The 15,767-nt window shown below is 43.3% G+C and overlaps 1 protein-coding gene across 1 annotated transcript in view; it reads left to right on the top strand.

Annotated features, from left to right (window-relative positions):
* ksr1a (kinase suppressor of ras 1a) overlaps nt 1-3,624 on the top strand; it is a 42,895-nt gene extending 39,271 nt beyond the window's left edge. Inside the window, 2 exon segments of the mRNA XM_052457222.1 lie at nt 648-781; nt 1,894-3,624. Coding sequence (XP_052313182.1) covers nt 648-781; nt 1,894-1,900 — 141 coding nt within the window. The 3' untranslated portion in view covers nt 1,901-3,624.
* The last annotated feature ends 12,143 nt before the right edge of the window (nt 3,625-15,767 follow it).

Here is a 15,767-nt window from a genome sequence, read left to right as displayed (position 1 = left end):
CACTTATGTGAGCGGAGCTGGAGGGGAGCGTGCCCAATTTGACTGGAGCCCGGTGCGAGATTCCCAATGGCTGGAGCGTAGGCCTTCTCGCCCACCCCAATTTCATTCCAGTAGCGCTCACTTCACGAGCTCAGGGCACGCCCGGACCAGCATGCATTTGTAGTCTACTTGTGTGCTGCTATAGCCCCTTGCTTTAGCTACTGTCATGGAGTTAACAAAATATTTTCATAAAGAAACTGATAGAACACACAGGTGCTAAATCAAGGTGACTTACAAAGATGAGGACCAAGAGCAAGAGAGGGAGTGTGGTGATGTAGTGTCCACAACTAAAGAATCATTGTGGAATCTGAAAAGACACGTATCCCGAAAGCATGAGCGGGATTTCCAAACGCTTATCTCCGCTCGCATGCTCTGGTGCCAGATCACATTGTGGTGTAATCATGCAGAAATCTATGCCCATACTTTTTGGGGGGGAATTGCATCTTTCTTAATCCTAGCAGCGTAAGTGAGGGTATTTCTTCATGCTAATGCTATCTTTTTAAGGGATGCCCTTGATAGAGTAGAGAAGAAATTAAAGCTGACTACAGGATACATCTCTACATTGTGTTGGCATGAAGTGATGATGTTAATCCTTCCTGTCTGTGCAGGAAATCCTGTCTGCCTGCTGGGCCTATGACCTGAGGGAGCGGCCCACCTTCACCCAACTGGCAGACATGCTGGAGAAGCTGCCCAAACTCAACCGGAGACTGTCCCACCCTGGACACTTCTGGAAGTCTGCAGAGTACGTATCCTAGAGGTGTAGGACATGCCTGCCCGCCCTGCCATGCACTCTGACCCCTAACTGGGTTCTGACTCATCTGGAATGGACTTGTGTATGAAACAAAGAGGTTCAGCTGAAGGCATGTAAAGGATGGCCCCCAGATTGCTGTGCGGTTTTAGGGCCACTGATGTCAAACTGATGGGGACTAGGCAGGGGATGACCGAGTTGACTCTTGGTCGTAGTTTATTGTCATGAGCCACATACCCTCTTGACGGTCCATTACAGATACGTTGACCACTGTAATATGAGTGACTGTGGTTTCTAATGGTGAAGCATTTAGAAATTAACCATTATATGTGACGCTAAGGGAATTTTCTGTTTTATCTTCTGTTTCCCAAACTTTCTCCTCCAGGATGTGACTGTGAGTGCACTTTTCTGTTTAAAAGCATTGTCCCTCCCTTTCCTGGACATTTTCCTGACCTGCTCTGTACCCATACACCTCCCCACCCCTTTCTTCTCATATGTTAGGTGTACAGTACCTGGTCCAGATTTGTCTCTGCACCTTCACTCATCTCCTGCCATCTCTGTCCTGCTCGCGCTCTGTAACTTCCTCATTCGCTACATACTGCACGTCTGTCACTCAAAGGCTCATGGGTGGAGTCTTCTCTACACATGAACTACTTGTCCAGTAACAGCCCCTACCAGTTTAACAACTCTCTGCTAGTGGAGCTAGCTACTGGTCTTATGTTTGTTTTCAAACAAGCTGTCCTTTGCCAACACTATCAGTAATGATGCCCCAACAAATTGAGCCTGCATAGCATGCCAGTTGCTTGAATGGGAAGAGAAGAGCTTACCAGTTTGCATGGTGTTTGCAATGGTCTGTTGGGACACTGCATGGGCGTGTAAATCCTGAAAGAGGTTTTTGTGATGAGAAGGCTCATTTGAGATTCCTGTGGTGCAGAAATCTGGGCCCTTGTTTCATGTTGAAATATTTACCTGTCTCTTCTACTGCACCGGTCTTCTTCTCAAATCATTCTCTTAATTTTAACCTGTTATTATATTTTCACTAACAGCCTCTAACCTCCATGTTTCATTTGTTCTCTCTCTCTCTGTTTTCTCTCTTCCTAATATAGGTTGTAGCCGTCACTATGAAATATAAGCAATGCAAAACAAACAAAGCCTGGGTCTGCCTTGCATGCTCCTGAAATCCTTAACTTTTAGGATTGATCAAAGCATTGACTCTGCCTGATACAGACACGGCATCCACTAACCCACAGCCTGATCTTCCATGTCTTTTAAACTGTAGTGTCTGGTTGTGTGGGAGAGAAGGGTGCTGGACTGAGGAGGCCGCGGGTAGTGCTTCGCTACCTCCCCTCAACTTTCCTTCCTTCGTCTCAAAACATATTGCCTTCATTTTTTTCTACTGTTGCTTTTTGGACTATCTGAGGCTTGTGAATAACTGGCTTGTGGTGTCTGTTCTGAGACTGACCGGTGTGCTCTGGTATGAGCCCGGTAGCTGACGGCTGCTCTGCTGTGCTCTGCTCCATCTGCAGCCTGCCCTGCTCTCCCTCCTCTCTGTGCTGCTGTGATATGGTTCTTCCTACTGGGGGCTCCCAGACGATGCAACCCAGACACTTGCTGGACCAAAACAATGTTTGTAACTCCTATCCTAAATGGACCACTGCATTCACTCCCTCCTCTTTTCTCATTGTGGTCTTGAAGCTTCGGGCTGCTTGAGTGATGTAATCCAACTGCCTCTTGACTCTTACCCTTCAGCTCTCTGCAGTTTTTTGATGACATGCACTGCGACACGGTCACCGTGCTGCCCTCTGTCTGCCTCCTGCACATGACCTGTACACATTATTTCAACAGGAGAAAAAATGACAAGATACAAACTTTTACTTTTAGTTGTTGGTTCCTATTTTGAGTAATATTTTTCAGTGTTTATGTTTTTGTTCCATGAAGTTTGAAAGGACAAAGGTCTCAGGAGTTGCGAGAGCATGATTGAATTGACTCATGTCTCTGTGTTGCTTGTCTGAGTAGAATCTGATGAAACCATACATTTGAAAACAGCTCATTGCATAAATGAAGAATGAATCTGTTGAAACCACAGCTAAGAGGTGTCAGCATGCAATGTGATCTTCCTCTCATCTCACTACACACTGGGAATGGAATCATGTTGGTTATTTAGGACTGAAGGTATTTGATAATGAAGCGAGTGCCCTGATTATTAAAATGCATAAGAGGGAGCCACAGAGAAGCAGGGATGCCTTCTCTCAGCCTGGGAGAGCTGTAGAGAGGTATATCAAGTCAAGTAGTATAATAGATTCATTTACAGCACCCAAAAAATAGAACAGGAACCTGGCACAAAAGTGTTGTATAATTTACTCCTTAAACATGATCACATGTGCTTGTGTGTATTCCGTTAGTGATTGTCAGCTTCAGTTGGTGTGCTTGTATTAGTGTGTTTGTGAGTGTAAGTGAGTGTATTGTATTGGAACATATAGGGTTGATTTAGTGAAAGACTGCAGTAAATGTATTGATGATATCAATGGTATGTAAGATATACATGTAGATACATTATTTAATGTACAGCTAATTAACTTTTAATATTTGTACAAACATTTTATATGTACAATACATCGCATTTTGAAATAGGTACTCCTCCCCTATTACAGATGTATATATCTTTATATTTTTTCATGTACAAATACTGTAAAAATACTGTACATTTCTTTTTGAATGGGTCAATTCATGTTTTTTATGTCATGTAAAAATGCATATTTTTGTATTGCATGTGGTTACCATTCTGTGAACACAGTTTCTGTTTTCATCCTTGAAAAAATAAAATAAAGCTTATGTCATCATTTGTTTGAGCAGAATTCAATAAAGTATTTCAGTTATGTTATGGGCTTTTACAGTCAGTTGTATTTAGTTACTGCCACTGGTCACTCTGTGCCCATGCCATATGTTCAAAGGATATGATGGGGAGTAAGGCCATAAAAACAAATATCTAAATGAATTAACATATCTAGAGACTGGTGTAGTATGTTATATCCAAATTACTTTTTCATTTTGTTTTAGTTTGTAGCTATCCTTTGTGGGATCGCTAGATGAGGAGACCCAGGGCTGTCCAAAAAAAGGTTAGCTGTCAAATGTATGGAACGCCGTTTGGTTCTTAAAGAACGTGGTCAAATCGCAATCGTTTTAATGCTACGCGTGTAAAGTAAGCAGGTGCAGGCGCTAAGTTAACGTGTTCACGTACTAAGTTAACGCCTACCCGCGTCAAATAAGCACGTGCAAATGTGTTTGCAGGCGGTCTAACATGCTAAATAAACGACTGTAAGCAGTCCTTCACACGTCAAATCAACGCCTACAGATGCTAAACATAGACCTGCACACGGTGGCGGATTTAGGTATAGGTAACATGGCACGCACAAAAAAAAAATGGAATGATGACATTTGCGCGATCGGTTTTCTATCGCTCATTTGAACGTCACGTCACCGTGTGGGACTGTTGGTCAATTAACCTTGTCGGAGTGGGCGCTCTGATTCTAGTTTGTGAGCTAGGCAAGAAGGTCTCCCACTCAGAAGTACTAGATGGGGTGGGGGGTAGGTTGACCTCAGGTCTCCCCACTGGAACCCCGATGTAGAGGGAGCGGGGGAATCTATCAAATAGCGCACCTCTAACTTTGTACAGTACTAATGCAATTAGTAAAATCAGTCACACTGAAATGCTACCAAATAAACCACAATTCATTCATAATACGGTGAATATATAGTTTCACAGCCATATTGTTGCATTTTTTTCTGGATTGTGTGAAATCGTTAATAATATAAAACCAGTCTGCTGGTCTTGACTCTTGGTTGACAGTATTGGGGGATGGGTAATGTATTGATGCTCAAGTACCAAATCAACACAAATGAATAAGAAAATGTCTAAGCCATCAGGTGCCCAGTTTAGGAAAAAGAGTAAAGAAGAAGAGCAATGTGCATAAGATAAAAGGCATGCAGCTATGTCATCTCTTTATGAGTCAAATTGTTTATTTCACTTTTATTTAGCCAGGTAGGCTAGTTGAGAACAAGTTCTCATTTGCAACTGCGACCTGGCCAAGATAAAGCATAGCAGTTCAACACATACAACAACACAAGAGTTACACATGGAATAAACAAACATACAATCAATAATACATTAGAAAAAAGTATATATACAGTGTGTGCAAGTGAGGTAAGATAAGGGAGGTAAGGCAATAAAATAGGCCATAGTGGTGAGGTAGTTACGATATAGCAATAATATTAATATTATGCATGTAATGAAATAGGGTAGTATAACACTTATGTGTTTTAGCCTACGTTGCTTGCTATGTTATTACACATGGGGCGACAATATTTAGTTTTCTGTCCAACTAGCTTACTTAACATTGGCTATATGTTCGCCCAGGGAGCCAGACAAGCTAGAACCGCCACTGCCTACACGCTAACTTACCGTGTTCTTTAATATGCTGATTTTACCAGCCATTTCCTAGCTCCTCCTTTCAACCACATTTCAGAGTTTAAAGGAACTTTATTTGCCACTGCAAGCAGAGTATGGACCTTCCCAATGTAACGGTTTTGTCTTTGAAAATTGTTATAACAGGGTTCAATTCTCGGGCCGACTCTTTTCTCTGTATATATCAATGATGTTGCTCTTGCTGCGGGCGATTCCCTGATCCACCTCTACGCAGACGACACCATTCTGTATACTTCTGGCCCTTCCTTGGACACTGTGCTATCTAACCTCCAAACGAGCTTCAATGGCATACAACACTCCTTCCGTGGCCTCCAACTGCTCTTAAACGCTAGTAAAACCAAATGCATGCTTTTCAACCGTTCGCTGCCTGCACCCGCACGCCCGACTAGCATCACCACCCTGGATGGTTCCGACCTAGAATATGTGGACATATATAAGTACCTGGGTGTCTAGCTAGACTGTAAACTCTCCTTCCAGACTCATATCAAACATCTCCAATCTAAAATCAAATCTAGAGTGGGCTTTCTATTCCACAACAAAGCCTCCTTCACTCACGCCGCCAAACTTACCCTAGTAAAACTGACTATCCTACCGATCCTCGACTTCGGCGATGTCATCTACAAAAAAGCTTCCAATACTCTACTCAGCAAACTGGATGCAGTTTATCACAGTGCCATCCGTTTTGTTACCAAAGCACCTTATACCACCCACCACTGCGACCATTTGTCGCCAGACGGTCATCTACAAGTCCATGCTAGGTAAAGCTCCGCCTTATCTCAGTTCACTGGTCACGATGGCAACACCCACCCGTAGCACGCGCTCCAGCAGGTGTATCTCACTGACCATCCCTAAAGCCAGCACCTCATTTGGCCGCCTTTCCTTCCAGTTCTCTGCTGCCTGTGACTGGAACGAATTGCAAAAATCGCTGAAGTTGGAGACTTTTATCTCCCGCGACAACTTTAAACATCTGCTATCTGAGCAGCTAACCGATCGCTGCAGCTGTACATAGGCCATCGGTAAATAGCCCACCCAATTTACCTACCTCATCCCCATACTGTTTTTATTTATTTACTTTTCTGCTATTTTGCACACCAATATCTCTACCTGCACATGACCATCTGATCATTTATCACTCCAGTGTTAATCTGCCAAATTGTAATTATTCACCTACCTCCTCATGCCTTTTGCACACAATGTCTATAGACTCTTTTTTCTACAGTGTTATTGACTTGTTTATTGTTTACTCCATGTGTAACTTTGTGTTGTTGTCTGTTCACACTGCTATGCTTTATCTTGGCCAGGTCGCAGTTGTAAATGAGGACTTGTTCTCAACTAACCTACCTGGTTAAATAAAGGTGAAATAAAATGTAAAAAATAACTGAATCATAATGTTAATCAGCTAGTTTACAGTGGAAGGATCTGTTTCTCATGACTGGCTATCCTTAGTTTCCCGTGTCCCATGATGCCTTACGCGAATTATGGATGTTATTTCCGGTTTGACATTTTGACATAAACAAACGGTTTCTTCATTCATTCATGAAGAGCTTGCCAAACTAATAATGATGTGGGAACACAACCTGATGGAGAACAAAAAGGGTAATATTAGCCAACCTTTACCCTCCGTAATTGATGGTTGGGAAGATGACGTGAAGAAGTGGCCTCGTATCACGTACGGTAGCGTACTTACTTACTTTGTTGAATCCGCAGCTTGCAATGGTAAGGCGATGAGCAACTTAAAAAGTTTTGAGGTGTAACGGATGTGAAACGGCTAGCTAGTTAGCGATGGTGCGCCCTAAATAGCGTTTCAATCGGTGAGTCACTTGCTCTAAGACCTTGAAGTAGTGGTTCCCCTTGCTCTGCAAGGGCCGCGGCTTTTGTGGAGCGATGGGTAACGATGCTTCGTGGGTGACTGTTGTTGATGTGTGCAGAAGGTTCCCTGGTTCTCGCCTGGGTATGGGTGAGGGGACGGTCTAAAGTTATACTGTTACAGAGGCGTACCAATACCTACACAGTCACAAAGTCAGTCGGGTGTTATTGAAGGATGTTGGAGACAACCTTGTCTACCTAAAAAGCAGACATAGAGCCGAGTCAGAGCCTGCATGCATCTCATCACAAGGCGTGGGTACTAGCATCAACGACAGGTGTCATACAGGCAGCGGGTTGCTCATGTATTGCAGGGCCAGGACGCTCTTGTAGTCATGCTGCAGCAATTCTGTGGAAGGTCAGTAAAGTAATGACCAAAAATGACATGAATGTGCAGGACAACAGATACTCCAGGAGAGGTTTGAGAAATACTGGGTTAGATAATAACTAAAAATATTTTCTTCAATGTTGGTTGAGAGTGCAATCGGGCAAGGCGAAACAGGAATGGTATGCACTAATGTTCAAAGGAAGTGGAACTCAGGTGTGAGGAAGAATGTAGGGCTGAGGAAGGTGAAACACATTAACGATGTTAATTTTTTTTTTAACACCACAGACCACACCACACATATCCAGGCCCATCAACATCGCCACAGGACGGTTCCACAACCTCCCCCTGACTTTTAAGGGACCATGCAGGGTTCACAAGCCACATCAACTCCTCAGTAATGGCCCCACTATTTTGGCTCCAGACAAATGGTCTTCTTTAGCTAAGTTACAGATGTAGACAGATGTAGACAGCAGCAGCAAGTCAGGCCCAAGCCAACATGATTCAGCCTACACAAACACACTGAACACAGCACATCACTAACCTGTAGGAAGTGCACAATGTTTTATTCGGCCTACATCAAATGATCCCCCGTACAAGCAGCTACATTGATGGAAGAAACCAAGATCCAAAGTGCTTCACAGCTACGGCATGATGCTAGGAAGCTGCGTCTAACAGCCGGCACAGCGAAACGAGTCCCCAAACGAAACACCACAGATCCCAAAAAATGTGTAAATGAGCATTTGGGGCGGCAGGGTAGCCTAATGGTTAGAGCATTGGACTAGTAACCGAAAGGTTGCAAGTTCAAATCCCCGAGCTGACAAGGTACAAAATCTGTCGTTCTGCCCCTGAACAGGCAGTTAACCCACTGTTCCTAGGCCGTCATTGAAAATAAGAATTTGTTTTTAACTGACTTGCCTAGTAAAATAAAGGTAAAATAAAAATAAATAAAATTTGTACCAAACCTTCACTGGCAATACAGCAACAAAGCATGGCAAAGAAAATTAGGTCAATGTCATCACACTCCTGGAGGCATGTTGTGGAGAACAGAGGCCTGGTGGTGCACCCTGACCATCCTTGGTTGGGAGCCAGCCCAGATGGGATCCTTGATGCAACACAGCTCCTTGAGATCAAGTGCTCCTTCAAGAGTTCCACGTCTCTGACAGAATTTCTGAGTCGGCCAAATGGTGACATCAAAAGCTTGGATAATGGACAGTACCTAATTCATTATTATGGAAAGATGGATACAACCTTCAGGTGGGTAAAAATGGACAGTACTGTAGTAAAACGCCAAATGGATCTACCTCCTGGTCCTCTTCCCCTGTCTTACCCACCAAGGGTAGAGACAGAGATGACCTCGCCTACTGAAATACTGGATTGGGCAAAGCCACCAGAAGACGACTCAAGCCAACCAACTACTGAACCTGACTGGTGTCAGGAAGAATCACCCTCTGCCTCAAGTGACACCTCTGAATGGGAACAGCTGATAGACTCATTGCTGATAGAGTGAGGGCACTGTCATAAACAGAGGCCCATATGCGCACTGTAAGAAAAGTGTTTCCTCATTGTTGCTAGAGTAATGGGCTCTGTCATAACCAGAGGCCCATATATGCACTGTAAGAAAAGTATTTCTTGTTGTAAGATATGTCATCACCCTCTCTGCTCTGAGGGAATGGGAGGAGCAGCAGATCGGGTGCAGAGAATCAAAAAGGTATATAAAGAGACATTTGCCATTACTTTGGCGCTGACTTCTTGAATTCTGAATTAATTTAGACAACCATTTGACTTCGGGTAATTTGCCACCTGACTCAAATCACTTGCAGATTCTAACTTGCTGGAACTTGGGCTCTTGCCGTTTAGCTATTGGACAGTAGTTTTGTCGTCAGAGTGCCTTTCGCCTGGCAGAATCAGGATGCAAAATATCTTAATTGATTGAGCTCCCTCATCCCGGCTAGGTATTTCTCACCACAGACACTAGCTATTGGACAGTAGTTTTGGTAGCTCAGCGGAGAACCTAGGTATTTCTGACACTCTCTCCAGTCTATCTCTCCAGTCTAACTTTAATCTCTAAATTTAGTAAACCACCGACTTCAAGTCAACCTCTCAGCCAGTAGAGGGGAGTCGCTACCAACTAAATTCAAAAAGAACTCTGACCGATTGAAACTCTGCTCCTGATCTCGTGGGTCTCCTCGTCATCTCTCAAAGGTAATTAAATAACTATTACAAGTATTTAATATAGAGATAAGTGTTATCATTGTACCAGGCATTTTATAGAGCATTAAGGCATTTGCATGTTTTTGATTAACGCTGTGTGTGACCGAGTAACAAATTGTGTATTTTGAAGTGTGTTTGATTGTAAAAGACAAAAAACAGAGTGTTTTCAAAAATAAACGGTAGTCTTATTTTGACTCGAGCAAAAGGTTCTCTCAAAGACAGTTAACGGCACGGGAGATAACAACTCTGACACTCCCCGCTACCGGGACACTGGAAACAGGGATCAATGCTTTATGACAGAATGAGTTACTATTAAAAGACAAAGAGGAAGGTGTGTCCAGTAGTGATTCATTTAATTGTCTTATCGATCTATCTAAGTTTTATTTTCCAAGCGATACATAGCCGACGGGCAGAGTAGTGAGACTAAGTTGACTAAAGGTCTTCACCCTTTAAACTAGATACATCACAGAGGGGAAACACTCAACCACAGGGAAATCATATAGAGACTGGTAGGACTAGTGCTTAATAATAACTCAAGGACCAATTAGTGGTGAAGCAAAGAGTCTAGAGGATAAAGGTGGGGTTCACACATCCCAGCTAGAGCTAGACCGTTGAGAGTGACAAGGCAAAAGACCTCTCTACGCGGACAACGCTTCGATATAGAAAGAGAGGCAGGGCTACGCGAGCGGTCCTGGTTATACCGAGATAACCTGAAGTACCTATAGTGCCCTGTCCAATCCAGGGAACGGGACGCTAACCACCTCTAGCAACCCCGCTGCCGGCCAAGGAGCGGGGCTGAAGGTTTTGTATCGCGACAGTACCTAATTCGTCCCAATGGAGAAAATGGATACTTGCTCTGAGACCTTGAAGTAGTGGTTCCCCTTGCTCTGCAAGGGCCACGGCTTTTGTGGAGCGATGGGTAACAATGCTTCGTGGGTGACTGTTGTTTAGTTTTTCAGCACCTACTGTGCTCCTGTGGACGTATTCCATAGCTGCTTTCACTTTGTCCACAGTGGGTCATCACCTTCATAGCATCTCTTACAATCAGGTTGATTGTGTGGGCAAGACAAGGATGATGGGTCCATTTTTAAAAAAGTAATGGCTTTGGTTATTTTAGCTGCAGTGTCGCTAACACAACAGGCTACTTTTCCATCTACTTGCCATTCTCTGGCCACTCTCAACAGTTCCTCTGCCAAGTTCTCTGAGGTGTGTCTGTCGCTGAACTCAAAGTAGTACAGAAGACAGCTAGACATTAAAAAAAAATATTCAATGAAGTGACATGTAAGAAGTGGTTATCCTTGATGTCCAGCAGTCAGTGGCAAACTGCGGTAGCTTTTAAGATTCTTTCCCACACTGAAGCCTGTTTGCTCTCATACAGTTGTGGAATAAGTGATTTTGAAAGGGTTTTCCTGCTTGGAATTGTGTACATTGGAATTAGACTATTGCTATAATTTCTAAAACCTCTTTCTCCACAATCGAAAATGGCTGGAAATCGGTGGCAATTATTTTAGCAAATGCAATATCAATTTGGCCTTGTTTTGCTACAGACATAGACTTTAGCAAAAAACTGGTCCATAGAAGACTGTGTTGCTGTGGGTTGCGGAGTATGCCTAATTGACTGAGTGGATACATCTCCACGTGTGGAGGTGCTGGCTCCACCACTATCACTAGCAAGCCCGCTAGTTTCTTGAAGCTCCGCTACAGCTAGCTTCACAGTTGGGTGCACAGTTCGCATATGCCGGTGTAGGTTGTGCGTAGAACCGGCTTTATATGAGATGTTGTTTTGGCAAATTCTACACTGTGCTCTAACATTGTCTACATTATTAAATTGCATCCAAATGCCACTGTGCTTCCGACTCCTTTTCCAGCTATTGTTTTCACAGCTGTCCTTCCTCTCTCTCCTCGGCTTCTACGTGTGTGTGAGTGAGTTGGCTCGGCCCTCCCTCACGCATCTTTGGATCTTTGCTTGACACTGTGTGTCTGATTGGACAGGAACAACACGTGAGGCTGTTAGTCTGAGCAGACAGAACAAATGTGTGAGCGCTTGAGCATGTGGCTCAATATTATATTATTTTTTAGTTCCTTGAATTAGTTCATTATATTCATTGAAATCTTTTGATCATTCATATCTTAATTTGTGTATATTTTTCTAAATAGATTCGGGTTCTTCTGATATGTGAGCCGGCTCCCAACGTTCACCTACAAGAGCCGGCTCTTAGAACCAACTCTTTCGCGAACGACCCACCACTATTAGACATTGTGTCTATTTGCTAGAAATAAGCTCTCCTCTCAGGTTTACAAGAGCTGCACAAATGTATGTTGTCAATTTTAGGGACCAAACTAATAGGCTGAGTTTGAGAGAAACACCTTAAGACGCGTTATTTCTCGTTCCACATGAATACGGACATTAGCAATGCGTTGTGTGCGAGTGACCTGCTCATTTGTCAACTGGCATTGCTTGCATGTAAATGCTGATAAGACCAAGCGTACACTCCGTTCCTCTAGCAAGTCCCTAATTGTGAAGCCACGGTCCCCCATCACCCCATCTCCAGCACTCAAAATGGTCGAGAAGCGCATAAAACTCTGTGTTATGAACCTATCGCTACATTTCCCACCATAAGCCTCTGTAATGAACATAACCATTCCTGTTGGAGCAGTAGCACTAGATATTTTACAGTATTACTGGCATAGTAGTGACTGTAAGATTCTGTTTTTGAGCCCAGATGTTTAGCCTTCTGCAAAACACTTCATGTGCAGTCAATAACACAAGTTGTTTTTGAAAAAGTATCCTGAAAAACCTCATCTCACGAGGCAGCCATGGAATGAGATCCTTGGTGTGCTCAGTAATGCTCAGCAATGACATCTATCCAGATTTTCAATGTTTTACTGACCTGACCGGGTGACCTTTTGAAGCGTCTTTCTAAATCAGCTATAACAAAGTTTCAAGTACCAACAGAATTTGGTCTACAACCGGCATTGTTGAAGATGTGGGGAAAACCTTGTAAGCAAGACACAAGAGTTGAATTCTAGTAGTGAAATCACTGTGTACAGCAGACAGTCTGCATCATCTTTCAATGTAAGCTCCAAGCACACATGGGTTAGATAGTCCAAACATCGACAACTATGTTGTCTCTTTTGCTTTATCATTGACTAAAGGAAGACAAGCTACCTAAATGTGACTTATCGGATAGTACTGAAGCAGGACATGTTTTTGAGTTACGTTTTTAGCCCAAAGCCTTGTATTTAAGCAAAACAACAGCTGAAGAAGGTAGGCAATTTCTTCAGCCGGACTGGCTGTCATTTCAATGCTAGCGGTAGCCACGCTAGCTCGCGATTAGCATGAAGACACTGAAAAGCTCACATAAAGCAAATTTGGCGAGTGACAACCTTGTAAAACCTTTGCTAACATCTACAACATGTCAGCTTTAGAACAGATTAAACTTTAATGTGCAAGTTCACTTCGTTTTTGGAATATCTACATTCCATCTAAGCTTATTAGGGTAAAATAACAACTTCAGGCATATACCCAGTACTAAAAGTACTGCTTCAAAGGAATAGGATTCCCATTCTTTCCGCTTTATTATCACACAATTGTCTTGCAGAAAGGAACCATGAAGAGGAGCTTGGAGTGGGCAAGGGAGAGGCTGATAAAGCAGCAAAGACCTGATTCATCAAGTATCACAGTTAATTCCGGTGATTCTCACCAGGTTGGCATGCACAACACCGCAAGGTATGCAACATTAAGCCCAATCAAATATCCAATGTTATTAAAACGTGTATCCCAATCTACGGTCAAGCAACGTTTAATGTCAGTTGTGTTAATGTTATGAACTACGAACAATCTATGGTTCTTGGAGTCAATTAATCAATTGAAAGCGACTAGAATTAGAATGGATTTTAAAATCACTGTGCCAGTAATGATTACAAAAAGAGTTATCTGCTCTTATGGTTGTTTACATTTTTTCAAACACTTCAAATCAAATTTATTTATATAGCCCTTCGTACATCAGCTGATATCTCAAAGTGCTGTACAGAAACCCAGCCTAAAACCCCAAACAGCAAGCAATGCAGGTGTAGAAGCACGGTGGCTAGGAAAAACTCCCTAGAAAGGCCAAAACCTAGGAAGAAACCTAGAGAGGAACCAGGCTATGTGGGGTGGCCAGTCCTCTTCTGGCTGTGCCGGGTGGAGATTATAACAGAACATGGCCAAGATGTTCAAATGTTCATAAATGACCAGCATGGTCAAATAATAATAATAATAAGGCAGAACAGTTGAAACTGGAGCAGCAGCACAGTCAGGTGGACTGGGGACAGCAAGGAGTCATCATGTCAGGTCGTCCTGGGGCACGGTCCTTGGGCTCAGGTCCTCCGAGAGAGAGAAAGAAAGAGAGAATTAGAGAGAGCATATGTGGGGTGGCCTGTCCTCTTCTGGCTGTGCCGGGTGGAGATTATAACAGAACATGGCCAAGATGTTCAAATGTTCATAAGTGACCAGCATGGTCAAATAATAGTAAGGCAGAACAGTTGAAACTGGAGCAGCAGCATGGCCAGGTGGACTGGGGACAGCAAGGAGTCATCATGTCAGGTAGTCCTGGGGCATGGTCCTAGGGCTCAGGTCAGTTAAAACTGGAGCAGCAGCATGGCCAGGTGGACTGGGGACAGCAAGGAGTCATCATGTCAGGTAGTCCTGGGGCATAGTCCTAGGGCTCAGGTCCTCCGAGAGAGAGAAAGAAAGGAGAGAATTAGAGAACGCACACTTAGATTCACACAGGACACCGAATAGGACAGGAGAAGTACTCCAGATATAACAAACTGACCCTAGCCCCCCGACACAAACTACTGCAGCATAAATACTGGAGGCTGAGACAGGAGGGGTCAGGAGACACTGTGGCCCCATCCAAGGACACCCCCGGACAGGGCCAAACAGGAAGGATATATCAATCCGACACTCTTAATGTTTGACGTCAGGCAAAACTTCTTCAGCCACCTTAGGATGGAGTGCCGCTGGTTGTTATGACTGCTGTGTCTGTGTGGGTGTGTACCAAGAAAGGACGTTAGAAGTTTGGTCCCCCATGATTTCAAAGCTTCTTACCATCTCCACTACAGCCCAGTCGATATCGATTTTAAAAACTGGAACAATAGATATCGTGTAGCACATGGTAGAAAGTTCACTGGACCAACTCCTATCCAATGCCTATTGTCCCGAACAAATTTATCAATTATGCATTTTACATATGTCAGAGTGCGTTTTCTTTTATAGCTCTGCTTTCAACACCATCCTGACCCACAAACTTGTTTAGCAGACTCAGGCCTCTGGGTGTAAACCCTGTAAAAACAAATTCAAAAAGTAGATGGTGAGACTTAAAGACCATTCTCCCATATAGGGTACATTGACATGGAGATGATCAGCAGCTTCAAGTTCCTGGGCACCCTGATATCCTTTTCACCCTTAGTCACTTCACTCAAAAAGTCCCACCAGTGCTACTCCACTACCCTCATCAACTTGCTGCACCACGACCTATGTACCAACTACAGTAGGTGAGGGTAATTCCAGTCCTCGAGGGCCTGATTGGCATCAGTTTTGCCACAGCCCCAGCTAACAACTGACTTCAATAATCACCTAATCATGATCTTCAGTTTAGAATGCAATTTGATTAATCAGCTGTGTTTGGTAGGGATGGAGAAAGAGTGTGACACCAATCAGGCCCTCGAGGACTGGAGTTGCCCACCGATGAACCACAGGGTCTGTTTTTATTGCCATAACACATGTAAATTAAATGTTGTCCATATTTACTGTAAGATTTATGGTAACATTGCACATATTGTATTATTATAGCCCCTTGACATTCATGACTTAACTACTTTGCATAATGCCCAGTCTACCCACTCTACTAAGAAATCATACATTTATTAAAATATTAAAGCTGCATTATGTATTACTGTCCAATTGATTCTGGTTGGGTGTTTTTGAAAACTTTCACTACACAACTATTTTTTGCTGATGGCCAATCTTGTCGGAAACTTTCATAATATCAATCATTTTGGCACACATCACCAATTAACATTGGCTGCAGTATTCCGAACTTACTAGGTGG

Source organism: Oncorhynchus keta, chromosome 11 (assembly GCF_023373465.1).
Source record: "Oncorhynchus keta strain PuntledgeMale-10-30-2019 chromosome 11, Oket_V2, whole genome shotgun sequence".
In the NCBI taxonomy this organism is placed as follows: Eukaryota; Metazoa; Chordata; class Actinopteri; order Salmoniformes; family Salmonidae; genus Oncorhynchus; species Oncorhynchus keta.
This window is presented reverse-complemented; position numbering and strand designations above follow the sequence as displayed.